Consider the following 28,000-nt stretch of genomic DNA (forward strand, 5'->3'; position numbering starts at 1 on the left):
TTGCTCTACTGTTACTCCTTTGTAGCAGAGCGGGGTTTTTTTAACTCACCTTTTTCCACCGACTCACAACCCGAAGAACAACGAAGTAGGTGTTACCGCTCTGCAGCGGCGCGTTGTAGAAGCCCCCGTAGAGGACTCCGTCCCCCACCGTGAAGTTGACCTCCATTCCGAGGCTCTGCACACCAAGCTGGGCGGTCATGTACTCGGCCGGTGACTCCACTCTGCTCGAAGGGTCGAGGCTGGCGGGAGAGGAGCAGTCAAACACCACGAGCTCCTCGACAGGAAGCACAAAGATTTGGTAGAAGCTGCCAAAGATAAAAAAAAAAAACACAAAGTGGAAAACTTTATCTTCATTGTTTGCTGTCATCCTATTGGGTTTGTGGGTTATTAGCAAAAACTCCTGTTTTCCTCACACATTCAGATGTCATCTTCATGATCCAAGCAACTGAGGAGATTCTTTTCTTTGGTGTGTTTACTCCTATCCTACTACATAATGTAGTTCGTAAAAAACATATTTATTGAATGCGTTAATAATTTAATTATTATTACCGTGTTTTTCAGACTATAAGTCGCTACTTTCCCCCCCCCCGCTTTGAACCATGCGGCTTGTAGCCCGGTGCGGCTTTTCTGTGTAAGTTTCCAGTTTAAAAAAAAAAAAAAAACTTTGTAGATGCGGCTAATTATAGTGCGGTGCGCTCTATAGTCCGGAAAATACGGTAATCACTTCAGCATGGCAGCACCAAGGTTAATTCAGTCAATTAAAAGGAATGAAATTAGGAAAACTGATAATTGAGAAAACATTTCCATTAACTAAAATAAATAAAACACAAATTAATGGGGGAAAACTACAATTAACTGAAACTATATCATGTCTTTATAAAACTAACTAAAACATACTGAAAATATACATATAATATTTGTTTTTTGTGTTTATGAATGTATTTATTAGCCTTTAAAACTGATGTGAAATAGTTTTTTTTCCCCCACACAATAACTTGTCAGCTGTTGGTAAATTACAGCACTGTGTATTCCTCCAGGCGGTGCTTATGTTAGTCTACAAAATGACGACAGCAAAAGTTGGGAGAAAGATCCAGAGTCAGTTGGCTGTTCAACAATAATTGAATATATATTGTTTTAAAACTAGTTTCTTCTGTTTTGTATTATGTGTACAAAATCATAATACAATACTTAAATTCTGTACCTAAAAATGAACCAAACACTCTGAACTCAAAACTAATTAAAACTAACTGAATTAGATAAACAAAAAAAATCACAACAAAATTAAATTAAGCTATAATGGAAAACCCAAAACTATTGTAAGCCTGGTCGGCATGTGTGAGACGTTGAGAGTAACATAATTTCAAAAACTCTGCGTGATTCTACAAACTATTAACACAATTCCAGACCTCAGTTTTCTAACTTTTTTCCCCTCTAAAACATTGAAAACCATCTGCCCTTTTCTTTCCACTTCACAAAGGTGCACTGCTCTGAGTTTCTGTCACGTTAAATCTCTGACGGATTTCTTTGATCCATGTGGTTGCAAAGTGATAAAAGGAGAAATGATCAAAGCACGCTTTCGAGGCAGAGTTTCCACATGTTTCCACACGTGTGAAGCGTGTCATGAAAAAGCTCCAACTTCCCTTGTGAATGTTAGACATTGTGAACGTTTGCATGGAGGGGGTTAGTTACCTGATGGGATCCAGAGTGTTGGGAGATCTTTTCAGCCTCAGCGTTGGAACTGGAGTCTCCAGTTCTGTGTAGTGCACTACTGGTGCTGGAGGTACTTTTAGAAACAGAGGTACATTTATTGCTATGTTCACCGGTCAGTATGAAGAAGACGACAGTAAATATTCTATAATTAGTATTGAATATTCATTATCCCTCTACCTGTTAAACTGGTGTTGGCTGTGACGGTGGCTGTGAATCTGGCAGCTGCTGCAGTAATAGAAATGCTGTAGTTTGTTAACGGAAGCAGCCGCAGGCAGATTACCAGCCGATGGTCTCTGGAGCTCAGCAGACGTCGTCCTTTGTCTAGAAACGACCTCTGGTAATCTCTGGATCCCAAATAAACCACCTGAAATAATGAAATCCACGCGTTCAGTCAAAGTTCACTGTGGATACGGTGGAAAAAAAAGAGGAAACTTATCTTACCTTGTAAAGTTCTGTATCTTCCTCGTACTTCTCTGCCTTCCACTTCAGACAGTTTCCATTGTAAAGTGTCAGCTGATTAATAGGCGGCTTGATTTCTGCATCACATGTTAGTAGTTGCTGTGAGGAGTTTACATCTACTCTTGTTTCAGCATGTCCAGTGTTTAACTTTCAGAATTAATTTTGCGCTATAGCACATATTCATTGAGTACAATAAATGTTAAGCAGACCAATGTTTTTCAAGTGGAAATATTTCTGATGGGCCGTTGGCCATTACTCACATCAAGTGTGAGTAAGACACTGCAAAAACACAAAATATTACCAAGTATTCTTGGTCTAGTTTCTAGTAATAATATCTTAGGACACTTGAAATAAGGCAAAGCTCACTTACAAGTAACTTAGTAGCAAGAAATAGGAGTTTGTAAAGTCAATAATTCCTTAATATTGATTAAAAAGAAAATACTAGTTTCTGTGACAGATTATTTCACTTATAAAATGGGAAAATGTCTTTTAAGTGAAACAATATGCCAGTGAAAGTAATGTTTTTTTAAAATGATAGACTTAAAACAAGCTCCTATATTTTGCTAAAAGGTTACTTGTAAGTTAATTTTGTCTTACTTTAAGTGTACTGAGATATTTGCGCCATACTAATCCAAAAATACTTGGTAAAGATTTTTGCGTTTTTGCAGTGCATTCACAAAGAACAAAGAAATCAAAGTAATTTAGCCTATAAATTAACGTTTGGTTAAATCATTGGAACCCAGAATTTTTTGACAGGGCAGTATTATGTATTTTCCAGCCACAAAGTCTCATATAATAATACAATAAAGTGACTATGTTACCTCTAGTTGTTACAAAGATTTGCATGCATCCATCAAGCATGCCTTAAAAGAAATTTGACTTTGCAATTGAAATTGGGCCTCTGTCTCTTTAAGAAGCTTCTGGTCTTTCTAACACTCTGGATGCGCAGGTGTTTGCTAATTGCTGCTGGCTAGTCTGAAGGAGCTGAGTGGGGGAGATTTCTCAAAAATCCTTGATAGAATCATAGCAATATGTTTTTGATGAGAGAATAACATAACGTATTATGTAAAAATGTTCATTTTACGTAATACTGTCTGTTTTTAAGTTGAGAAAAACAATAATGCATGTTATTTCTCCCGCTTTATATGCAGTGACCGATGATTGAAACACTGCAGTGTCCGAGCGCTGCTGCTTTTGAACTCACCGATACAGTTGAGGGTCGCTCTCAGCCACAGTCCGGAGCCGCCACACACGGACGCGTTGACGCCCCTCCAGCTGTGATATCCCGCCGCACAGCGGTGGATCGCGACACTTCTGTTGTGCCACACCACCTCCGAGTGGGCCAGGACTGGAACAGGGCCGCATTTAGCTGGAGAAACAGCAGAACGCACCGACTGGCTCAGAAACGGCATCACTCAACACACACGCTGGGAAGGAAGCATTCGTTTTTCAGCAGACGTCCAAAGGAGACCCGAAATGATGTCGCTTAAGTGACACGTATCTGACAAACACCCCCGCGTCCCGCTGTGCTGGTGATTGCTGCGAGCCATTGTGGACGGGAAGAGAATCGCATGCGGTTTCTTAACTCCCGTCGTGGAACACCCGGAGCGTGCAGGGTTAGGGGTCAGACACGTGACAGTGACAGCATGCTTGAGAAACGTGCAAGGAGATCAAAAAGGGGGCAACAGCCAGGCGTGAAAGATGTCCCCCTACCTTTGCATTTTACAGACACTTCCCCCCACACTCCTGACAGAGAGCAGGTTGACAAATCGTTTCCACTCTCTTGGTAAAATCCGTCCACACACTCACACCGAGCCACGCTGCCCGGCGTGCTGCTGCCGCCCCACAGCAGGTTAGTGTTGGGGAGACATTTCGGGGGCCCGCAGTTTACTTCTGTGTACAAATAAGAATTTAGCATGGATCTGGTGCAACAGGTCACGGCTGCTAGCATGCAGTCTGCTAGCAGAGTCCAACTAGATGAACACGAAGGAAGAGTTAATTTGTTGCTACATTAGGTTACAGGAAATTCAGTTTCATGTGCAGGTGCGTCAAAATAAATTACAGTACAATTAAGATGAAGATATTGCATTTTCACTTCTTGAATAGATCCCTTTTAGGTGCATTTTCTATAAATGACACAAAGTCCTATAAAATCAACATCCTTAACATTTTAATACTCTTTACACAACATAAACATGCTTTTATCTTTTAGGACAAACATTGCTGGGTCTCCAACACTGAAACTAAACCAGCAGCTTTCTCGGGTCGTAAAATGTTGCACCTTCACACGACAGATCAACATCCTCCCATAATCCGTTCTCTCCACACTCTGAGTAGTTTCTCAGGCCTCGGCTGTAGTATCCTTCCTCACATTGGTAATACACCACGGCGCCACCGTGTGGCGTCCCGTCCCACTGCATGTTAGCGTTCTCTATTACAGGAGGATTCCTGCAGCTGATCTCTACGACAGGAAAACAGCAAGTCAGTGCAAAGCACTAGCAGCTGGACGTCTGGTATAAACCTGCTGATACAATTCATGCATCGTTTCAACAAAATTGTTGTGGAGATGGGTTTTTTTTTTTGCAGTTTACTTATTTATAAATAAGCAGAGGCATTGTTAGGACCCTGAAACTTTGGGAGCATTGCAGAGATAATATTTTTTTTAATCCATTTTTTTCCATCACTTTTTGCGTGAGGTGGGGTGCACTCTGGACAGGTAGCCACTCTATCATAGATCGACACGGAGGCACACAAGAAAAACATCCACGCATACACACTCTTGATTGACAGCACTGAGACTCTCCTGCCAGCTCTGATTGGTTGTTTCCAGTTAGCACTGACTGGGAGCACTGGGAGAAGGGGGAAGGGCTTGAATTTTTCACAGATTATCATTCTCGTACTCTACTGATAATCTGTAGACTATGACAGCTAGTGGCAATCTCAACAAATATGTAAAAGATCATATTTTTGAATAAAATCTACATACATATATATATTTTATATCTATGTCGAACACAATCCAAAGCTCAGCTGGAGCTTTAGCCCCAAATTTTCCGGTCTAACAACGCCTTTGCAAATTTCATTTCACAACCAACTTGGAGTAATAACTGTCCAACTAGATAAAACATTTGCAAAAGAATGAACAAACATTTATCAGATTACATTACAGTGCCATCGTTTGTGCTCTAAATTGTCCCCAAGAGTCCAAAGTGAAACTAAACCAGCAGCTTTCTCGGGTCATAAAATGTTGCACCTTCACATGACAGATCAACATCCTCCCATAATCCGTTCTCTCCACACTCTGAGTAGTTTCTCAGGCCTCGGCTGTAGTATCCTTCCTCACATTGGTAATACACCACGGCGCCAGCATGTGGCGTCCCGTCCCACTGCATGTTAGCGTTCTCTATTACAGGAGGATTCCTGCAGCTGATCTCTACGACAGGAAAACAGTCGGTGAACAGAGCGCACTGCAAACTGGGCGTCTGGTGTTTACAAAATTATTCACAGCCCTTGAACTCCTTTGCTTATGTTTCAGCCAAGTCTGCTGTGATTTTCTGCGATAGACCAAAACAATAGCTTTTATTTTATTATTATAGTTTAATTTTATTTCATTGTGACACTTTGTTTGTCTAATTCAGTTAGTTTTATTTAGCTTTTATGGAGTGTATGCAAGTTTGTATTTGTCATCACTAGTTAAATATTGTTTTAGTTTTAGTTTAGCTTCTATTAGTTACAGTAATAGTTTAAGTTTGTTTCGTACTTTAGTTCATTTTTAGGTGCAGAATTTTAAACAGATCATTGTACTGTATTGGGATTATGTGCATATTAAAATGAATACTCAACAGAAGACACTACTTTCAAAAAAATGTATTCAATTAATGTTGAACAACCAACTGACTCTGGTGTTTTCTCCCAGCTTTGGCTGTCGCCATTTTGTGGCCTAAACTCCAGCAGCAGCAGCTGGAGCGCCGTAATTTGTCGACAGCTGACATTAACTGCTTGTGTGAGGAAAACAAAAATCAATTGAAAAGCTACTAAATAGATTCATAAACACAAAAATGAGCGACATCACATCTATGCTTTTAGTATATTTCAGTTTTATAAACGCACAATATAATTCCAGTTTGCTATACTTTTTCCCCATTAATTACTCTCACTTATTTCAGTTGTGATCATTTTCCTCCAGTTATAAATAATGCTCTACTTTATCTTGGTCTGTCGTATAAAATCTCAGCAAAATACAAACATACTTTTTTTTTGCAAGCCACTTTAAACGGTAATGATATTTTGCACAAGTCACAAATCTGAAAAAACAAGGTTTTCACATCGTTTGCTGTGCACCATCAACTCACTACACTCACATAGAAATGAACACAGAAGTATCACCTTGGCAGGACAGCGAGGGCGTATCCCATCCTCCGCTGGCTGTACAAACCGATACATTTCCTTCGCCAACATTGACAAATCCACGGTCACACCTATAAACAACCTTAGAGCCCACAGTGGAAATGTTATCCCACTCCGCTACGGCGTGAGGGATGGATGTGGGCTCTCCGCAATCAACCTCTACAGAGACGGACATTAATTATTTAGCAGAGAGAGAGGAGAACAATCCGCATGTAGGGCAACAAAATGAGCCTTTTTGAGAACGTCACCTTTGCAGAGAATGCCAGGCTCTGTCCAGTAACCATCATCTGCACACACTGACACATTGCTGCCTTCATGATGATAAAATCCTGGGTTACAGTAATAAGCCGCTGTGCTTCCAGAGGCGAAGCTGCCGTCCCACACCTGCACAGTGTGGGGCGCCACAGGTGGATCTCCACACAGAGTCTCTGAGACAGGAAATGATGCACATTATGGCAACACAAACATAAAAGCCTTTTATTTTAAGAAGACATATTGGGAAAAGTAAGGCGGATCTGTTGTTACAATGCATCGTGACAAAAACTCTTGGGAAAAAAATGTAAATGGGATACCAGGCTGTGTGTTTGTGAATTTAGTCAAACATTAGCAGCAGTAGATCAGGTTATTTAGCCAGTAGAAAAATATGGGATTTCATTTTTCAAGGCCATATTATCAAAATGTTATTCTTCCATTTATAAATCTTTAATGAGCTAAATGTTTATTTTAGAAGCAAAAGTTTTAGCTACAATCTAAGTATTTAGTTAGCAAGTGAAATATTTAGTTTGAAGCTAATGAGCACTCAAACTTTTTAGTTCCAAACTAAACATTTAGCTCTAAGTCAGCAAAAATATTTTGAGCTTTTAGCTCTAAGTCAGTTTAGAGCTAAAAGTTGAACTATATGTAGTTCTCATGTGCACTAATGAGAATGACAGATTTTCTTAAATTAATAAATTGGCCAATTCCCAGTATGTTTTGTTTCTTTATTGATAGGATTTCAACAAACGCTCCAGCAGTAACTTATCTTTCTTTTCTTACTAGTTATTCTTGACGGAACTAAAATGCAAAATAAAAAATTACCAACTAGATGTTCAGACTGTTTGACCCCCCAAAACTTCCTGGAATAACCTGAGCATAATCAAAACTTCCTTTTAGCCAAATGTTTGATGTTACTTAAACGTCCTTGGCTAAACTTGGCTAGCTTTGTTTTCCCAGCAACAGCAAAAAGATTAGAAAAAAGATTCAGCAATAAGGAAATCAACTGACTCGTCTTGTGCGTTACCTTGGCATGACAAAGTTGGAGACGTCCACTGTCCGTTTTTACCACAGACTGATACATTATGCCCTCCGTTACCATGAAAGCCCTTTGTACAGAGGTACAGCACTGTGCTGCCGGGGGACGAAGTGCTGCTCCACACCTGCTCTGTGAATTCAATCAAAGGAGGATTCCCACACAAGATCTCTACGGGGAAAACATTTACCAGAGGTATTGACACTGCAATGATAAATACAGAGCAGAACTGCAACATGGCTGACAAAGAGCCCTGACCAGGACAGTGAGGGGAGCCAAGACAAACAGCAGAGAGAGATCACAGATCCAGAACCAGGATCAATGAACTTTTTAAACTCTGTTATGCATACTCTATATGTGCAGACATATAAAGTAGAGTTGATTTGATGTGAATTTTTTGTCATCATCCCAAACAAACATAAAACACGTTGAAATATAAGAAGGACAAGGAACATTTTCTATGGTTGTTCCTTTGTCTAGCAATTACAACATGGTCAAAATATCAAAATATTAGTTCAGCTTCATTTAGTTTTATTTACAATAAGTACTATTTTTGTATAATTCTGTTACACTGTTTGATTTAAACTTAATTCCTTTGATACTATCTTTTTCTCATTTCTAAATGTTTTTCTTTCATCATAAAAACAATTCTGCATCACCTTTATTGATTATCCTGTGTGGGTTTTTTTTTATTGTTTAAATCTTGTATCTGTAATGATTCTTCATCACAGATACAAACACAAATATATTTCCTTAGACTTACATTTTACATCAGGTCACCATTATTATTATTTACTTGGCGTTTTCTGGTGTGATTGTTATTTGCTCTAACATCTGTGCCACGTTTAGCAGCATGAAAGGTTCTCTAGGCACAGAATCTGAATTGATTGATTGACGTGAGCGACCCACAGGAAAAAAAACATGCTTCTCCTTGCTTTAGCTCGAGAAGAATGACTTTAAAAAGAATTTATTTTAAATGACTCTTTAACTGTCAGATTTCATACAGGATTAAATGTTGCAATTTAAGAAGAGGAGTCTGAGCACATTCTTGCTAAACTCCTCCCTCATCCGACGGCCGTTTCCTCAGACAGAAGAGTAGTTCTGGTAAAGTGTTCAGTCTTTCAGAACCGTCATCTGAGTATTTTGGGAATTTTCTTGCATATTTTTTGAGAGCTTCCAGCTTTTGGGTTACGTTACAAAGCAACATGCTTAAATTTGTGTGTTTAAAAAAAATTGTACACACTTCAGTTGACATAAAGAGGAAGGAGCGAACATTTTTACACAGCGTTCCAGTTTGCTTGCCTGATGCAATAGGTAATGATTGAGTCACTGATGAACCTCAGGTAATAATAACCCAGGAGCGACTACTGTTTATCTTCATGGACTGCAGTATTAGGCCATGCTTACAGTATTATTGCACATATTCACCTAGAGATTCTTTAGTGCCAGCCTCTTAAAGCTGCATCACTGGCCTTTAATGAGCAACACAGAATAAAACAACACAGATTAAGAGTAACATTCGCATTTTTCTCGCTGTAGATTATAACACATTTAATCTCCACTGAAAAAATGCTACCACAGCAACTAAATGTGACCAACATATTCAATAGGAATTATGCTCCTTGCTGAAAACAAGCGCATTATTTTGTTTCTTTGCGCGTTTATTTTAAAAACATCTATCTATAAAAATGCGGCATAAAGCATAATGTCAAAACTTTTGTTTTACATATTCGAGGAAATGAGGGGCAGCATAAACTTATCAAAATTCCCTCTCCTTCCTCATCTGCAGAATTATTATATTTACTACATATATAATCCACACATTTAACAACTAAACCCGTATTTAACAGTCAACCCATCGATATAGCATCGATTTAATTTCAAGTACAAAGGACAAACAATCACTATTTCTTTCAGTTTCACCAACAACCAAAACTAGCATAAATACAAAAACACCAACAATAATCATGTTTATATGATCATTTGAGCAGTTTTATGCTTGGACATAAAAGTTCAATAATCGAATGATTCCACAGTTTGACTTCAATTACTGATGTGCTGTAAAAAAAAACAAAACAACAACAACAAACAAACAAAAGTCTCTAATTTACGGTAAAATGCCAGCAGCTGTGTTTGACAGAATTTTACCGTAAATTAGAGGCGTTTCGTTTTTACAGTGTACACAAACGTTTTTTCTAGTCGTTCTGAATTTGCATATTTTAAACTGCGATTCTCCTCAACTTGTACATTTTAACTTTTACATTTTCTCTTTAGTCTTACACAATTGTTGAATGTTTTCTTGTAATTTTTTATTTTTGTCTTCGTAAAGGATTGTAGCTGTCTGCAGCTTCACTATGTCAATGAACTTTAATGACTTTGACTTTACAAATAGTGTTTCGCTGTTCTCTAAATATCCGGTCTTATGGATTCTTTTTATTGCTCTTTTTGTGGTATTGTTAGTCCCTGTAGTGTAGTTTTGTAATTATTGCATCGGATTTCTGCACAATAACCTGAGTAGGGTGTTAGAGTGGGAAAAAAACAAACATTGATTTGTGTAGTTTCAGAATAAAGCAGTAGCCGTTTTACCTTCACAGACCAGGCTGGGCTCGCTCCACGATCCGTCCGCTCCACACACAGAGCTGTTGTCTCCCCTCCGCCACACAAAGCCTTCCTCACAGCCAAACCTGGCAACGCCACCGTACGTGGTGACTGTGATGGACAGGAGGACCGAGTCTTCCACCGGGACAGGCGGACCACAGTCAACCACTGGGTGGGGGGGGAAAGGTCCAAGAACAAACTTCACTTCCTGGTTTTTAACCTTTCAGTTTTCAGAACGACGCTAGCAAGACAGAGACGCGGCTCGAAGGGTTCTACTCCTCATGTTTTGTCTCTGCAAAACCTGATGTTACCAAGCAGCTGCAGAGTGGAAACGATGCATTTGTGTTCAGCTTCTCAGAACTGTTGTTTTGTAGAGCCACACTTCACTACAGCAACACCTACACGTCTTTTAGGGTACAACTGTCAGCTCTGCACAACTATGATGGAGTTTTTGACCTTTGTTTCAGCACAGAATTACCAAAGTTCAGTCGGATCAGACGGGGATCACCTACAGACATCAGTTACAAAGTTCTGCCACATTCAAGGTTGTTTTCCTGCTGTTTCCTGTTTCAGCTCCAACTAGTGGTGTACCAATAAATCGGCACCAGTTTCCTTAATTGTAGGAGATCGGCCGGTACTTACATGTGAAGCTGATGATATCTTCCTCAGCAAAGATCTAAAAATCAGCAGCTGTCCACCGGACCGATGGAGCGGTCCACCAGGTCATGTCTGCATGTTTGCAGTTAATAATAGTGGCCTCACTGTTGCCAGCTCAGTAACGTTCTTGCTATATTTAGCAACATTTTAGACAAGAAACTTCAAATAGGACTTCCTCTGTATTGGTCTATCGCACTGAATCTATGGATGTCTGTAGTTTTAATGCGATTAAATATGAAAAAGCTCAAGGGAATATGAATCATGGTCCCAGCCACTGTGAATCAGTTCCTGTTTACCTTTGCAGGAAGCTCCGCCTCCCTGCGGACGAAAAGGCTCGGCCCCATTGTGGACCCTGTATCCAACCTGGCAGCTGCAGTCGAAGCTGCCCTCAAGGTTTCTACACTGACCTCCCTCTCCGCATAGCCCTGTGATCCTGCACTCGTCAATATCTGCGGAAACAAAAGCAAAGGCAACAATTGTTAAGCGATTAAAGACTCTCGTTCAGACATACGTTGTGGCCTCACCTTGGCAGTGGGTTCCGTCGTTTGGGATGAAGACAGCCATGTTGTTAGACGGGCTGTAGCCAGACAGGCAGGTGCAGTAGTAGCTGCCATACGTGTTGTGGCAGGTGGTTTGCTGCCCACAGATCTTACTGGCTCCTATCTGACACTCGTCTTTATCTGGAAGAACGACAAGATTTCCTTTTTGTTTTCATGGAAAATGGTGCTGTAGTCAGATGAGACCAAATTTGAACTCTTTGGCCCAACAGCCACAAAGCTAAGCATGGAGAAAACTAACACTGGACCATTAAACACAGAACGATCAAACATGGTGGGGGGAGGATCATCCTGTGGGCTTGCCTTTCCTTCAGGATATGGGAGGATTGGAGGATAAATGGAACTAAATACAATTATTCTTTGAGTTATTTTCCTTCAAAGTCTCAATTGTGCATTATTTGTATAAATGTGACATAAAATCCCAGATAAAAATAGATAGATAGATAGATAGATAGATAGATAGATAGATAGATAGATAGATAGATAGATAGATAGATAGATAGATAGATAGATACTTTATTTAAAATTTTAAAAAGTATATGAATTATACTTTGGTCCAAATCATAAAAGGTTGTATGTAACGTTTAACAGTAAGTTGTTTTTCCGCCAAGTACATGAGGATGATTGACAGCGCTAAGACCCGCCTCCTGGCTCTGATTGGCTGTTTTTAACCAGGAGCGGTGTCTTTCTTCAGCAAACGAAGCTCAGAGAGGAGGTGGAGGAGATCCATTTTTTCACAACTTATCTGTCTCATATTATAATACAACAACATGGTGACAATACTAACAAATATTCAAACATCGTGCAATGATTTATACTTTTGGATTCAGAATTAGATATTACTACAATATTACCATGCGTCAAAGATGTGAACAAACTTAAGAAATGTTTTGTACTGGAAGATCTTTATGCTTGTACAAGGAGATACTTTCTGCTGTGTAGTCAGGCCATGTTCCTGAATGGAGCTAATATAAAACATTCAAATTAAAGAGGCTAAAACCATAAGTCCAAATGATCCCAAAAGATGAATCAAAGGTTCAGAGAAGTTTACTTATTTACAGATTTCTACTTGTTATTGTACATTTTTAACACAACAAGTCTTATAAATTGTGAGAACAGTAAGGATAGATAATCATCAGATGTTTGACAATTTACTTTTAAATCCAAAGCTGTTCCGCGAAAATCTGACTGCACACGCATTTTCTTAGCAGAAAAAAAGCTGAACATGAGGAAAATACATAATCTGGTTTCACACGACAATAAATACATTTGAAAAGTAGACGTTTATTTTATTTTATTTTATTTTTTACCTTGGCAGTGGGTTCTCCCATTTCCAACAAAGCCGTAGTTGCAGTTGCAGACTTTTCCAGAGCCGTCTGGCTTGTCCTCACATGTGGCGTTAGGGTGGCAGGTTGCGCACACATCCAGCACGGCTTGGCTCCAGGCCGGGACGGCTGAGGGACGGCAGAAACATCCAGCGGAGGATACATTCACCTCATTGATCTCCAAACAGGAAGTGATGTTGAACAACTTCAAACAAACGGTGATCAGCAAATCTGAGAGAGTAAGTTTACTCACCTAACACGAGGAGCAGAAAAACATTCACCATCAGCATCATTCTTCTGTTTCTTCCATTCATCTTCTCTGAGAGTCTCCTATCGCCAGTCTTCACTTCATCCCCATCAACTCCTCCTCCTCTTCTTCTTCTTCTTCTTTATTTTTGCACTTCCTCCTCTCGTACAGCTGCGACACTGAGAGCACTCGATAACCGCTGCTGAGAGTGGGTGAGCTGAGGTCACGCTGAAAACGACGACTTTTCTCAATGGTCTCCAGGCGGCTGCTGCTGCTGCTGCTGCTGCTGCTGAGGCTTCATCAGTCACCACTGCTGCTGATGATAGCTCCAGGGCTGGCTCTGGTAAACTGCACACTCATGCTGCCACAGCTGATAGTGACTATATTTGGCCTAACAAACCTGCTGGATTTTGATTAAAACCAGTGATACTGTCAATTTTCTCCCCCTCGTTTATATATGGAAACTTTTGAACTATTTTTTTTTTCTTGATCAATGTCAGTTCCTTTAAAAAGTAATTTTTAAAAGTCGGCACTAGTGGCCTTTATTTAACAGTAATATGACAGTAATGGGGAATGAACTGGGCTCGGCCTCCTCTCTATAGACGGGGCGCACACACGACGCCCCTATTTCATTTCTTAACAAGAAATTTTACTTTATTCTTTAAGCTTTTTTCGACTCTCGGGCCTTTATTTGAACGCAAGACGAAAGGAAGGAGGCAACGATAGGCGGAAAAGGCACTGAGGACCGGACTCAAACTCGGGAAGGTCGCGTCAAGGATTATACCATGACGCCACGTGATGACCCAATTTTTTTATTTATTTAATTTTTCTTAAATTTTACTTCATTGTTGTGTAACTGGTCTAGTACATTACTTTAATGGCGTTTGCTTTAAACAGGCCTGTCAAATTTTGTACGTTTTATTTTAGCAATTATCTCTATATTTGTTCATACTAGGGCATCTTCAGTAATAATCCACTAGTCATTTTTTTGCTGCTACATCCGTTCTGAACCACTCTGTAGTGTATGTATAGAGTTAGAGGGGAGGAGGGGACCATGGAGGGGGGTAAGCTGGTGAGCTGTGGGAGGGGGAGATAAGTCTGGTAAACTCCTATCTTCGCCCAGCAGGGTCCTAACTGGGGTTCTGCTGTCATACAGAGCAGTAAAACAGTCCCATCTCCCTCTGAAGGTGGGAGGGGGCATCTGCACAACTTCCAAATGCACACTTCAAACTATAAACATTGGCCTTCTAAGCATAAAGGCAGAAGATGTAAACTGAAAACTATTAAAAGGATTCTGTAATTATATGTTTGTCAGCAGTTTTCACATGAGATTTGCTTTAAGCTGAAAGTTACACCATGAGTGTTGCTTCAGGCTGACAAAGCGAAGAGCAGTTAGGTTACATCAGCCTGGAAGAGGTGCAACAGTTTAGATCTGGATCAGTCTGATGTTAGTTCAGAAATGATAACGGAAGAAGACTTGCATAGGACCGTTTTTAGACATACTAACTTTTACACAAGAGCCACATTCACTCAACTGCACACACATCCATTTATGTAGCTATGTGTAGATTTAAACTGGTTTCGATGCCTCGACCCAGGGCACACCAACAAGTGGCAATTGGGGAAGGTAGAATCAAACTCGCAACTTTCTGACTCTATCTTGCCACTGAGATACATCTGTCCAGACATTTGTTGGATGCATATAAAAAAACTAAAAATGAATTCAACTTAAGAAGAAGGCAACTGGACTTCACCCAGAAGTTCAGTTTTCAACATGGTTGATTGTAACAGGCTTAAAGGCTGTAATCTAAACAATCACCCTAATGGGACCAGTAAAGCCACAAATGGGGCCAATATCCTCTGTTTAGCTGAACTTCTATAATAATGTCATGTGAGCTGATTTAGTCCCAAGGTGTGAGTGGCTGAAAAACTGCCTGGGGGGGACGAGTCTGGGCTGCAGAGTAGGCGATAGATTAAATCCATCTCCTTAATTTAGAGTTAGTTTAGTCCAGCTGCATAACGTTATGTCCTGAGAACTGCAGCATCATAAACCTTTAATGTCAGACTGAAAAATTAAGAAAACAAAATCCACAAATTGAGCGCATTTATTCAGTAGGAAAAAATAAGTGTGTTTAACATTAAAATCACCAGAAGCTCAGTCGTTGGAACCGCTGCTGTTTGTACAACCTCATTTTGCCAACAGGATGATGATGATTCTTCAATATTTAGCAAGGTTGGAGAATACAGAGTTCTGGGTCTTCTCTTTCACTATTTTCCTTACCAGCCTGCTCACATGCATGGTGACATGATAAAAGGAGGTCCTCTTCCTGTCTGGAGCTACTTGCTAAAAGAATTGGGCCTCTGTGTCACATCACAATCCTATCCCAGGGAAACAGATAGAAATGGATCATTTATTACAAGTTCCTAGAAGTTTTTTCAATTTGAAAAGGTCAGGTAAAAAGAGAAAGCAAATGTTTTGGTGGCAGTTACCACCTGTTAACAGTTACTGGAGGTACCTCTTAAACATTTTTTATTTCTTAAGTCAATAATTAAGTTGTTTTGGGAATTTTTTGACCCATGAAGAGCGTAAATAATAAGAACGAACAAAAAAGACCTTAAAAGTTTGATTTATTTCAGGTTGGCCCCCATTTGTTATGAACTGCTGTGTAGTTCTCCTAAAACCCATCACCATGAACAGATCTAAAAAAAACATGCATTTGGTTTAGTATAAAAAAATTCTAACAAACTTTAGAGAAGTATTTGTTAACCTCAAGACTGATCATCTAAGCTAAAATTCTGTGCATGGAAATCAAAATAAACATCTTTCCTTTAAAGAAAAAGTAGATGAAAAAAATTCAGGAAGTCAATATTAAGAAGTGTCTCAAAGAGTTTAACCAGTAAGTATAGATGTGCTTCATATCACAAATCACTTCTCCTGAAAGGCAAGAAGCCAGTAGAAATGGAAGTGGAACTTAAAGTTTTTCATGCATATAAAGGCTTTACAAAGAATGATAACATGTGGTTGTTCTTGTGTCTGTGCATCCCTAGCTGTAGCTTAAGAAAATCCCAGAACGTTTAACAAGTATGAATACTTTTGCAAGGCTGTGTCATTGGGTTTCAGAAGCTCCTGACCAGTCATAGCACGGTGCAGGAGCAGCAGGGACCGTCTTTGTGTACTGCCTCGGCCACCTCAGGCGGTGGGGGGCCACGAACCGAAGACTCGTCCTTGGACTCGGACAGCGAGCCCGTGGACGTGGACAGGAGCCTCCCGCACACCAGGTCGGCGGCGTTTCCGTCCCTGATGGAGAAGTCCGTCACAGTTTTCTCCCTCAGCGACATGTCCCCGTCTTCGTCGTCATCTATCAACACAAACTCCTTAAGGTACGTCGTCCCTGCTCCCTGCAGACTGTGGTCCTCCACCGACTCCTCCAGAGTGTAGCCCTCTACGAAGGTGATGGTGGAGGACTCTGTGAGCGACTCATGTGGCTCTGTGGAGTTGTCGTCAGGGCCTGAGTAGATGTGGCTGCTTGAATCCAAGACCGGTGTAGAGTTTCTGTGGAACGTCTCACCTCTCATGCTGAACGTTTGTTCCTTTTCGGTTCTAGGAATGAGATCCGGAGCAGACGGAACCCTATGTGTTGTATCATCTCGGCTCCTGACCTGGTCTCCTCGTTTGTGAGCGTTGACTTCCATAACGTGGCCATTCCCGGGGTGCATTTTAAAAGCCACTCAGAGGCAGTCATGCTAGACCTCTGCACTGCTGCTCCCTGGTGGCGGAGAGAAGGAAGTGCTGGCACTGCTGCCACCTCCTCACTACTTCACAGATCGGTCCTGATGCAAAATACAAAGATGGAGATTCACTTCAAAGGTGAGAATATACACAGGTTTAAATCTATTTATTACTTTTTAATGATATCCAAATTGTAGAAACAGGCTTTGGGATGTTTTGATAACTCTGACAAATAAGGGGCGTAGGGGTTAGCGCAACCCATGTTTGGAAGCCTTGAATCCTCGACGCGGCCGTCACGGGTTGGACTCCCGGACCCGGCGACATTTGCCGCATGTCTTCCCCTCTCTCTTTCCCCCTTTCCTGCCAGCCTACTTTCAAAGAAATAAAAGACACTAGAGCCCACAAAAAGACCCCCTGGTGGGGTACAAAAAAAATTCTGACAAATAAGCGAAACAGAAAAATGCACAACCCCCCCCCTGCCTTTCAGCACTGTAGAGTGTGGATGAATGACATAAAGACTTCATTTTGGAAAATAAGCAGGATTAGAAACATCAGTGGAACTAAAGTCCCCCCTAACATCCTTCAAAGGAACTTGTAGGTATTAACAGTGTTGTAGTCAAGACCACCAAGACTGAGACAAGACCAAGACTTTTAGGGTCCGAGACCAAGTCAAGACCAAGACCGAGGGAAGTGGAGACCGAGTCAAGACCAGCGCCAGCGCCCTGTGTTAGGGTGGTAAATTCCCGTCCCCACCTTTTCAAGGTCTCAGCAGCAACCACCTGCAATGTGGCCAACATGCAGCCTTTTATAGTCCCTGGCTGCTCCAATTAACTAACCCACCAAGAAACAGGGTCAAACAAAATACATACACAAACAAACTTGACAAAAACAACCAAATCTTCAGAATAATTATATGTTAGCAAATACTATTCATTTTAAAGCAGACATTTCATTTCTAAAAAGACATTTCTATAAATAGAAAACCAACATTAGACTTCTAAAGTGCATAGTTCTACTCCCCCCTCCTCCATATGCATTGGTTTCTTCTGGAACCTTTAAAAGGTGTTCGGCCCCCAGGGGAATCTTTTAGCCTGAACACCTTGCAGAGGAGGAGACAGAGGTAAGCCACATCTGCACAAAGCCTTCAAACATTTCAGTGCATTTCAGTCCAATACTTATAACAATTTGTTTGTTTTATTTTAACAGGACACCATCAGCTCCAGCTGAGATGCCACTGCATAAAAACACACAATCAATAAAATGCTTCAATCTGTTTGTACCTGTTTCTTTTATCATTCAACACATTTTAAGTGCTTCCAGCTAAGTAACGAAGGCCTTCATTACAGTTAAGCTAAATGAAAAATATGTACTTCATAGTACAAACCACAGGGTAGAAATAACAATACAAGTGATTTTATCATTATATATTATTTTTCCATGATGATAGGTGAGGCTCTGCCTCCCCTGACCGCACCTCACTGCAATTGAGGCAATGCCCTGACAGTAAACAACGCTCAACTATGAACACTGACCAAAGAGCAACAATCAAGAAGCAACCAAGCACAAGGCGCTCAGCATGACTGAGTCTTGGAGCGAGTGAAAGGTGGGGATGGGGGAGTAAAGTTATTGCTTGGATTTTAATCGGTGGGTTGTACAGCACGTTGGACAGTATGCTGGAAGTTTAGTGATATTTCCACAGTTGCGGTCTTAAAATAAAATCCCGAGTCCTCAGCGCCCGAGACCATCAAAAAATGGTCTCCAGACCAAGACCGGTCTCGAGTACTACAACACTGGTATTAACAGCTAAAAAATTTAAATAGTAATAATTAAATAATCATCATCTGGGGAACTATTCAATTCAAAAGTACTTCTCTGATCGCAAAAAGAATGCTGAGAGCTGAATCTTTTGCCTAAAAAGTGCTGAAATATTTGAAGTCAATTGTAGAAAACTTGTGAAAATTGAATAAGTTAGCCAAAATGTTACATGAGCAAAGCTTTAGGTTGATCTGCTTAAATGGCTAAAAACAGCCAAACAAGCTGAAATGACCTCAAAACTACTTGTTTACAGTTGCAGAAATGTAAATACAGGCAGACGGGTAAAGAAACAAACAAAAAAAACTTCATAGAAGATATATTGAAAAATCCCAACAGTTTGAAACAAATTGTAATAAAGGATGAATATTTCAAACACTTAAAACAAAAAAGTAGAATATGATGGTGAAACTTGCACCAGACTCCTCGCATTTAACTTTGTAGAGTAAAAAAAGATATTAAAATGTAAAATAAATGGCAGAAACATTTAAAGAACTGCCACCAGATAAAGTTAAGAAACAAAAAAAAATCAGGGTAGAATTTTTTGTAAGAAGTCAATTTTATTTGAAATATAAAAAATGGCCAGGAACTTCAAAAAATTCCCAAAAACATAGCCTGTGGGTGATTTGAAGAAGCACAATAATTAGAAAGAAAATAGCATTAGAAGTGGAAGTCAGAGTTAAAGCAGTGGGTGAAATATAAAAAGAAAACATGACAGAGGCTGAAAAAGGGCTGATCTGTTGCCTTAAAACCAGCTGACCTGTTCTGAAAGCCGGATTATTTAATTTGGTTTTGGTTTGACAAAATGAGCATGTTGGTGTGAGACAAGGAACAATTATTCTCTGTGCTACTGCCATCACAAAAGCTGGTGGTCTGTGGTTTTTCTTTTAAGGTAGAAAAACCACAGACAGGATCAGTCTAAAAGTCTGAAGCATGGTGGTGGAGGGGTCTTTACTTCACTTTATTTCCATTATTTACCAAGAACTACTGGTTATTACAGACCACTAGTGTCACTGCCGACAATCTAGCATCTACAAAGGACGTCTTTGCCATATTTTATTCAGATTATTCTGTGCACGTTTCTGCTCTTTTCCACTTCCACAGTAACTGGAGTAGATAATTGTAAGCAGCGGGGAGTTGTTTTACAAACCAGAGAGAGAGAGAGAACAAGCTGTCATTTGGGATAGAACTCTGGATCAAGAAATGAAGCCTGCATCATGAACGAAGCAGAAAATAACCTGCGTTCCCTCAGGATTAGCTCTTTGAAGACAGACTCAGATGAATTGCTCTAATGCGCTCGAACAAAAGGCGGAAAGTGATTGTTTTGTTCTCTCTTTCATTCCCATCTTCAGAAAAAGTCACTGTGGATATGGGTTTGCCAGTAACATTAACATATATAAACCATTCCTTATTGAGAAACATCAGTACAAAATTTACGTCTAGATACTGCGATGACAATGGAAGAAGTCTGGTTTAGCTGACTAGTCTCTGGTGAACCACTAATGTGTTGATGGTCCCACGTTTTAGATCCATTTCATTTTCCCATAAGTTAAATCTCCCATCAACTCTGACAAAGTTAATAAAGTCTTTGACAAACAAACAGGCCCAAAGCATCACAGAACTTTGTTTTTAACCCTTAATCATCCATCATCAGGCCAAAGTACAAAGCTGAAGTAAAAGAGACGATAGACTTGAGCAAACGCCTCATGTTTGCGTTTGTGTTGGTAGGACACAAAAGGCTTAATCATTGTGCATAGTGTTTGGTTGCTATGGTGATATTGTGAATCCAGGATACCACTCTTTGCAGAAAATGCCTAAAAAATAAGCTTTGGAGATAAAAAATAAAAAAATACTGCTACCTTGTGGTGGCAAGTTAAATACACATTTCACTTATTTAATTGCTACTGTTTATATTACTATGTAATATAAACATATTTATATTATGTTTATATAATATATAGTATTATATAGTAATCATCTTTGTAAAAAGAAAAGCGGCTATTATCCATCATCTTATGGTGCACCTGTACTCCACCCCCCCCACCCCAATATTTATGTCTGTGCCTGCAAGTACCTCCTGAAACATGGCTGCCGTATTTTCTGAATTAGATTGGCTGGACTGGTAAATAAACACAAAATTGAACGACTTCCTGATAAAGGACGTTTCCAGTTTCTGGCTTTACAAGTGTAATGCAGCCCACGTTGTATAACAGCTTGACAAAATGAACATGTTACATTCGACTGATTCACATGCGTGACAGAATTGGGACTCTGTAAATGAATAATAACAAAATGCATGAGAACACGAGCCGCTTGAAGTTAGAACGGCTACTGAGTAGACTAAAGATACATAGGTTTTAAATGGCTGCTTAGTTTAGCTGCCAATTTTCAAAAAGAAGGAACCGTTTCTCCACATTAAGCCACCAAGCACAGAACAGAAGATTCAGGCAGGTAATAATGACATTGTGTTTTTACCTGAAGCCGTCTGAGCCGTTTGCCTCCCTCTGATCCTCCGTACTGCCGGTGGAAATGACTTCTCATCTGAGCAGAGACTGGAAACAAAGACACTCCCAGCCTCCGCTCAGAAACTACAACTGCTCTGAGAACAAACCACGCCTTAAACCAAAATCACCAACATGATTGGTTACAGATACGTGTCATTTTTAATTAACTAAATACGAGTCTATTTAGTCAAGTGTATACAATTCTAACAGTTGCATAAAGCTGCAGTACACATAACTTTTACAAATATATGTCTTTTCCATATTTGTTGAACGTGTCACCATATTGTTACAGAATGCTATCAGACAGATAATCTATGAAAAAATAAAAAAATCAAGCTTCTCCATCTCCTCGTGATGCTATTGCTGTCTGAAGTAATACACAGCTCTGGGTCAGAAACAACCAATCAGAGGCAAGAGGACGGTCTTAGCGTCGTCAATCATGTTTGTGTATTTAACAATGTGCTAATGGTGGAAAAACAACTTACCAATCCAGAGAAACTGTTTATCTGCCGTCATCGGCGGTCACGCTAACTAACCTGAACATTCGGGCCAGGCTACATGAGAGTGATTGACAGCACTAAGACCCTCCTCCTGGCTCTGATTGGTTGTTTCTGCCATGTGCACTGAGAGCACTGAGAACAGGCAAAGGAGCTCAGTTTTTTTTTCCAGATCATCTGTCGGGTCTAATACTCTCCGGTCAAAACATATTTAAAAATAATAAAAGTTACGTACTGCAACTTTAATGAAAACAATATGGAGCTAGTTTTTACACAGAGGTCCTCTCAATAAATTCAAATATCATTGAAATGTAAATGTATTTCAGTAATTCAGATGTGTATGTTAAGCTCATACAGATTAATTTCAGATTGACATATTTTCACTGTTAATTTGGTAAAATAAACAGTAAATTGGTGTAAAAATAAATTTCTTGAAAAATGTGAATATCTTATAGAGATAAAAACAAAAAAACATTTTTCCACACAAAAATGAGAGGCTACTAAAAAGTGTCTCCACGTTTATGCAGTCAACACTTGGTTGGGGCTCCTTTTACATGACATAAAATGCGAAAGCAGTGACATGCACAACATGGCTAATGGAGCTTTATTACGGTGAATTTACAGACGAAATTTAACACATTTTAGGGCCAATTTAAACATTAAACTACGTTCTAACAAAGAGCCCCACTCTTTGTAATGCTATCCTGACAGACGCATCGGAAGTCATTTTCAACCAGAAGACAGAGGAGGTCATAAATATTTTATAATCTTAGAAAAAAAATCCATCCAAATCCTAAAAAAAAAACCTCAACAAAAATGTGTGTATTATTAGAAAACACCTAGTAAATTGCATTTCAACTGTAATCAAACCCTCCTAGTCCATTTTGTTTGACCCCAAAAAGCCTAAGACTTTTCAAAACAACCAAATTTTGTAAACTCAGACCTTTCAGCTGTGCAGCGATGCATGGAGAGCCACTCCTCTCTGTGCCACACACTGAAGGGCGGCATATAAATAATCCAAGAGGACAGACTCTCACACACATGGAAGCTGCAAATGGAAATACTGGAGTGATGAAATATTGAAAAACGTTCAGTCACAGCAGGCGTGATGTTTGCTTTGACCCAATGCGGTCAGCGGGTAGACACAGCACCGACAAAGTGTTCAGTAGGTCTACAAAACGTTCGCCGTAAACCGTAACCTCAATCTGACTGGAACCTGCTGAAGGGAAACTAGACAAAACATTTATTATTACTGAAACAAAGGGAAGATTCTTCTGGTGATAAATCATCCTGTAAGCTAAGAACCAAAAGAAATGAACACAGATTTTTCCCAGCAGATATTTTAAAACAAGCAAAAAACACGTCGGCGACTGATAATAGCCCGAAACATCGAACCAATGGTTTAAACTAGATCCTGTTTATGAGTTAGAATGGCCTAGTCAAAGATGATCAGAAAATTGGTACGTGAACATTTTTGTTGACAGACGTTCTCCATCCTACGAAGGGAGTATTAGGGCCAGGCTAAGAAAAAAAAATTACGACAATAAAGTGGTACAACAATGAAGTCGAAATAATAGGAGAATAAGCTCCGAATATTACAGCAATAAAGTCGGAATAATACTGTAAAAAAGACGTAATAACACAAGAATAAAGACATAATATTACCAGAATAAATTTATAATATTAAGAGAATGAATTAGTAATTTTCTTTTTATGAAAACAAACAAAAAAAAAATTAAATGAGTAATGATGAGCATCTTGTGAAGTTATACTTTGGTATTGGTTTTCAAGAGAGGACATATTTCACCTTTTATCACATCAGCATCAAATTATTATCAGTGGTCGGACTTTGAAACGATCCGACATGGACTAAATCACAATTATATCAAAGTTTGCTCTCATTAAATTAACTTTTTCTAGAAATTGTGCAACTTCCTTCTGGTAATGTTGCATCTTTATTCTACTGATATTAGAATTCTACTCTCATAATTTAAAAAACTAAAATCTCCATCTGGCCCTAATCTCCCTGAAACGGACAAAAAAATAATAAAGACAGTCTGGATTTACAAAGCTGCTAAAGACCAAAGAGACACATCTGTAAATAAAGTGAAATATGATACTAGAAAATATTGACTCTGGGATAAATACAAATATGGATTTTAAAGTGAGTGCACTTTAAAATCCCGGTAAAGTTGCACTCAAGTTTATTATAATAACAAAAAGAATCAAAAAGTACAAATAGTTTTTAAAGCACTGAAGGATAATAATGTTTGAGTACATAAGCTTGACTTTGTGCACCTTTCCTCTACTCGTTTTATTTAAGTTTGATGGAGAAGTATAATGTAAAATATTTTTGGAGTCTAATTTGACATTAGACTTCCAGGAATTTAAAGGTAGCACTGATGTCGTATTTGTGCTCAGACAACAACAGCAGTTGGTCTATAAAACCACAACCTGCCGTTTCCCCATGTGTACTATTCATATCATTTTCACTTTGTAAAACCTCTGATGGAAAAAGTTGGTCCAACTCCGCTGGTTCCAAAGGATTTAGGAGAAAAAGTAGCAGCAACTTTCCAAATGAAGGTGGGTCAAAAGAGATGTGAACTTCCAAAAAACATGGTTGTGCTTCAAAAGTGTTGATCACACTCAAACTGAGCAAACCTAACGAATCAAAACGTAAGCGCGTCACAGTGTCTGACTCATCTATGTTAATTAGGTTCTAGAAATCAGTCCCACCATGTGGGAGGAGCTTTGTCCCTGCAGCTGCACCTGGAAACTCAGGTCTTCATCAGCAGACCGACCCGCGTTTTTGCTCTTGTCCCAGAACCTGATAGTTACGGTTCCTGCCGCTGGCGGAGTCTCCTTAAACTGGGCCGTGACGCTGACGGGAGCCGACACAATTTCAACACCTGAAGGCACAACAGAGATGTGACGTATCATTCGTCTGGCTGCAGAAAAATCTGTGGTCGCTAATCGGCTGCCTTCCTACCTTTGCGCTTTTCTATTTCGGCCAAGCAGACGGTCAGCATCCAGAAACCCGGCGCTGTTCGAGACTTCAGCCCGCAGAACACAGCCGGCAGAGAGAGGAGGCGATGGGGGGAGTAGTCGGTGAAGGGCCAAACACACTGAGGGCCAGTAGTCATGGGAACTCTGACCTCCACCTGCTTCATATTGTCCTTATCATCTGGCCCCTCCTCTAAAACAGTAAAATTCACATGTATGAAAGGAAGAGTACACAAAAAATGTATGCAAGTAACAGTAGCAGCACTTCTACATATGTTTACTCAAGTAAAAGTAAAAAGTAGCCATTCAAGAAATTAAGTAAGAGTAAAAACAGTTACTCAAGTACTGAGCAATTGATCAAAATATAACATTTAAAAATGATATCAGAAGGACCAAATTGTAAAGTTATGTGAAAATGTTGGTATTTTAAAGAGGTATCATGTAAAATCGACTTGTTTGAGTTTATGTCATGTTATAATGTTATTCGCTCATCAAAAACATACTTGTTGCCTCGATTCTTTCCTACATGTTTGAGAAATACTTTAATCTCCAAGACAACCATTCAGCTGTGCAGAACACCTGGGTGGATCTAGCTCGTACTCAGAGCTGCACTTTCCAAGCTTCTGCCTCACAGAGGAAAAAGTTCAGCACAGGAAAAATACTCCTAAAGTAATTTTTTTCTAAAGAGTTACACAAGTAAATGTAACGGAGTAAATGCAGAGTTTCCCACAGTGTACTATAAGCCTGGAGGGCCACCAGGCTGCGGTGGCGTTGTTAGCCTGGTGGGATAACGATGCTTCCCACCAGGCTAAGCGTCGTTTGTTTGCTTCTAAATGTAAGGCATGAACGTTTCTGAGCGGAAATCACCACAGCAGCTTTCACACTAGCCTTCGTTCCTCAGCAGGTCTCTGCTGGGCTCGTGGCGCCGATCCTGTGACAGCAGCGTTAGGACGCTCTCCCACACCGGACATCCGGAACGAGACGCAGCGGACAAACAGACGTTCACCTCCACGCCTGCATCCGTCTGCTGGTATCCCTCCACCGCGACCTGCAGCGTGAACGGACCCTTCTTCAGCTCATCGATTGGCTGAAGGGTTTTCAGGCTCTGTCGCACACGGACCAGACCTGACAACAAAAAGTCCGTTTCGGTGAAATACCGGCAGCAGGGAGGTGAACAATATTCTGCAGGAGTGTTCTTTTTTTTTTTTACTGCTGACGTGGGTCTGATGAAAACCTCAGCATTTACAGTACCTTACAGAAGTATTCACTCCCCCTTTATTATGATGCAACCACACAATTCAGTGGATTTTGTTGGATTTCAACATAATTATCTAACACAAAGTAATGGAGAATTTTAATTAAATTGTAAGCTAAAGATATAATTTTAATTTAAAAAAGGGCTGACCAGTATGGCTGAAAATGTATCATAATAGGGTTTCATATCGGTTGATATCAATGACTATTGATTAGTTTTTTTTAATTACTTAAATATCTGAAATAATAAAGTGGTAGTATGAGCTTTAGTAATAGCCATCGCTTCTCCAGCAATGACATTTTGTGGCTTTCCCTCATAATGGAGGATGTCAGTGACTGACGTCTGGACGTTTAGAGTTAATTAGCTTATTAGTACAAAGGGATATTAGGGCCATTGTAGATAGAAAAGAAAAAACAGAGACTGTACATTTCCAACTTTCAAAAGTCGAATGTTTTCAACTTTGATAAATGTCCATATTTTTCTAGTACATTTCTGAGACTAATCTCAAATTTTCTGAGTGTTTTTCTAGCAATTTTTTTAACTTTTCAAACTCAGAAATGTCCATGTTTTTCTTCTACAAAATTTCTGAGATTAATCTCAAAATGTCTGAGTTTGTTTCTAGTAAATTTTCCGTTTTGGGGGCTCAGAAATGCCCTTTGGGTTTTCTAGAAAATGGGTTTTTTTGGCGGAAATGTACTCCTCCTTTTTTCTATCTACAAGGCCCTAATGCGTCGTAGTAAATGAGGGTCTATGAAACTCTATGAGTTTCCGATATTTAATTTTTTCACAATCAAATTTTCGGAGACACTAAATTTTTGGTTAATATTATAAGTCATCAAACTGACAAGAAGGCTTGAAATATTTACTTTATAAAGATAGGGTAAATATTTACATAAAGTATATTTACTCTTTGTAATTATTATATGGAGCAAATATTAGAAAACCAGGTATCGTTCTCTCTTTCTCATGTAAAATCTCAACAGAAACCAGATGTTTAATTGTAATGTGGCTTAACTTGAAACTTAACTTGAAAAGTTAAACCACGCCGAAAGTTATCAATGCTTTTGTAAGGAACTCCTTTTGTTCGTGGTGTTTTTGTTGTGGTACCTGCTGGGCTGAGTCTAAAGCTGTGGTCTGTTAACAACATGAGCATTAGTCTGGAGCAGAGAACCTCCGGGAAGCACAGCGGGAGGTCTCTGAACTCGGTGTCCGGATAATCCCATCCATACCCCGCTGCTCCGCAGAATCTCCTCAGCAAAGTTTTGTCCAGCCTCAAAGAGCAGCACAGATGCGCTAACTCAAAACGAGAACGTCCAGCAGTCCGGCTTATGTACAAAGTGTTTTTATCCCATTATTTACTCACCTGCAGTTGAGCACCGTGTAAACAACAGCACGCGCTCCTACGGCGCGCGCCGCGTACAGTTGACCTGCTCTCCGCGTCACAGCTCTGCTCAGATATTTGACGTAAAGATACGCAAAACTCGGAAGTTTGTCGCTATTCAGCGCATTTTGACGCAGCAACTTATGAGAGCGATAAAGGTACATGCAGCCTAAACACACGGAACACACAGAGAGCGAGGCAACAACACAGCTTCGCGCATTTCCCATGCTGCTCAGACTGTGTGTTGTCAAGTGGGAGGTCAGACGGCGCAGGATACTGTTGAGTTCTACGGCAAGCGACATGAGACAAACATGCTCGATTGTTTCAAAAACGATTGGAAAATAATGAATTAAAGCACTCCTTTAATCTGAACCAAAAGATATTCTTCAAAATACGAGACGTATTCCGATATATGTTGGATAATTTCAAGAGAAGGTTTTAAATTGTTAAAACCTATTATTGAAAGAGTAGGTTTGACCCTTTATTGGTCAGGACTGCAACGATTAGAGGATTCATTTTAATTTTCAACAAACATACTTCTCAAAATAATAAACTCAGTCTTTATGAATT

At 39.8% G+C, this 28,000-nt stretch overlaps 3 protein-coding genes across 4 annotated transcripts; 1 reads left to right on the top strand and 2 right to left on the bottom strand.

Moving 5' to 3' along the window:
* Positions 1 to 20: 20 nt before the first annotated feature.
* susd1 (sushi domain containing 1) lies at positions 21 to 13,552 on the bottom strand. Its single transcript, XM_028035053.1, has 16 exons — positions 13,257 to 13,552; positions 12,987 to 13,135; positions 11,644 to 11,799; positions 11,416 to 11,568; positions 10,451 to 10,630; positions 7,856 to 8,035; positions 6,825 to 7,004; positions 6,556 to 6,735; positions 5,423 to 5,602; positions 4,451 to 4,630; positions 3,883 to 4,062; positions 3,374 to 3,538; positions 2,152 to 2,246; positions 1,888 to 2,074; positions 1,690 to 1,783; positions 21 to 305 (listed from the first exon to the last, which is right to left on the bottom strand). The coding sequence occupies exons 1-16, from the start codon at positions 13,313 to 13,315 to the stop codon at positions 41 to 43; spliced, it is 2,583 nt and encodes an 860-aa protein (XP_027890854.1). The 5' UTR covers positions 13,316 to 13,552; the 3' UTR covers positions 21 to 40.
* On the top strand, positions 13,461 to 23,312 carry LOC114155262 (uncharacterized). 2 transcript variants are annotated; one of them, XM_028035062.1, is made up of 5 exons: positions 13,461 to 13,591; positions 16,370 to 16,629; positions 16,854 to 17,116; positions 18,041 to 18,098; positions 18,185 to 23,312. In XM_028035062.1, exons 1-5 carry the CDS (start codon positions 13,499 to 13,501, stop codon positions 18,300 to 18,302), a joined length of 792 nt encoding a protein of 263 aa, XP_027890863.1. In that variant the 5' UTR covers positions 13,461 to 13,498; the 3' UTR covers positions 18,303 to 23,312. The 2 variants fall into 2 exon arrangements, with proteins under 2 accessions (XP_027890863.1, XP_027890864.1); XM_028035063.1 differs by having other exon boundaries at positions 18,041 to 23,312.
* On the bottom strand, positions 15,860 to 27,720 carry LOC114155261 (uncharacterized). Its single transcript, XM_028035061.1, has 6 exons — positions 27,413 to 27,720; positions 27,157 to 27,320; positions 25,683 to 25,919; positions 24,781 to 24,987; positions 21,266 to 24,700; positions 15,860 to 17,079 (listed from the first exon to the last, which is right to left on the bottom strand). Exons 1-5 carry the CDS (start codon positions 27,655 to 27,657, stop codon positions 24,504 to 24,506), a joined length of 1,050 nt encoding a protein of 349 aa, XP_027890862.1. The 5' UTR covers positions 27,658 to 27,720; the 3' UTR covers positions 15,860 to 17,079; positions 21,266 to 24,503.
* Positions 27,721 to 28,000: the final 280 nt, after the last annotated feature.

Source organism: Xiphophorus couchianus, chromosome 12, assembly GCF_001444195.1.
Source record: "Xiphophorus couchianus chromosome 12, X_couchianus-1.0, whole genome shotgun sequence".
Taxonomy (NCBI): Eukaryota; Metazoa; Chordata; class Actinopteri; order Cyprinodontiformes; family Poeciliidae; genus Xiphophorus; species Xiphophorus couchianus.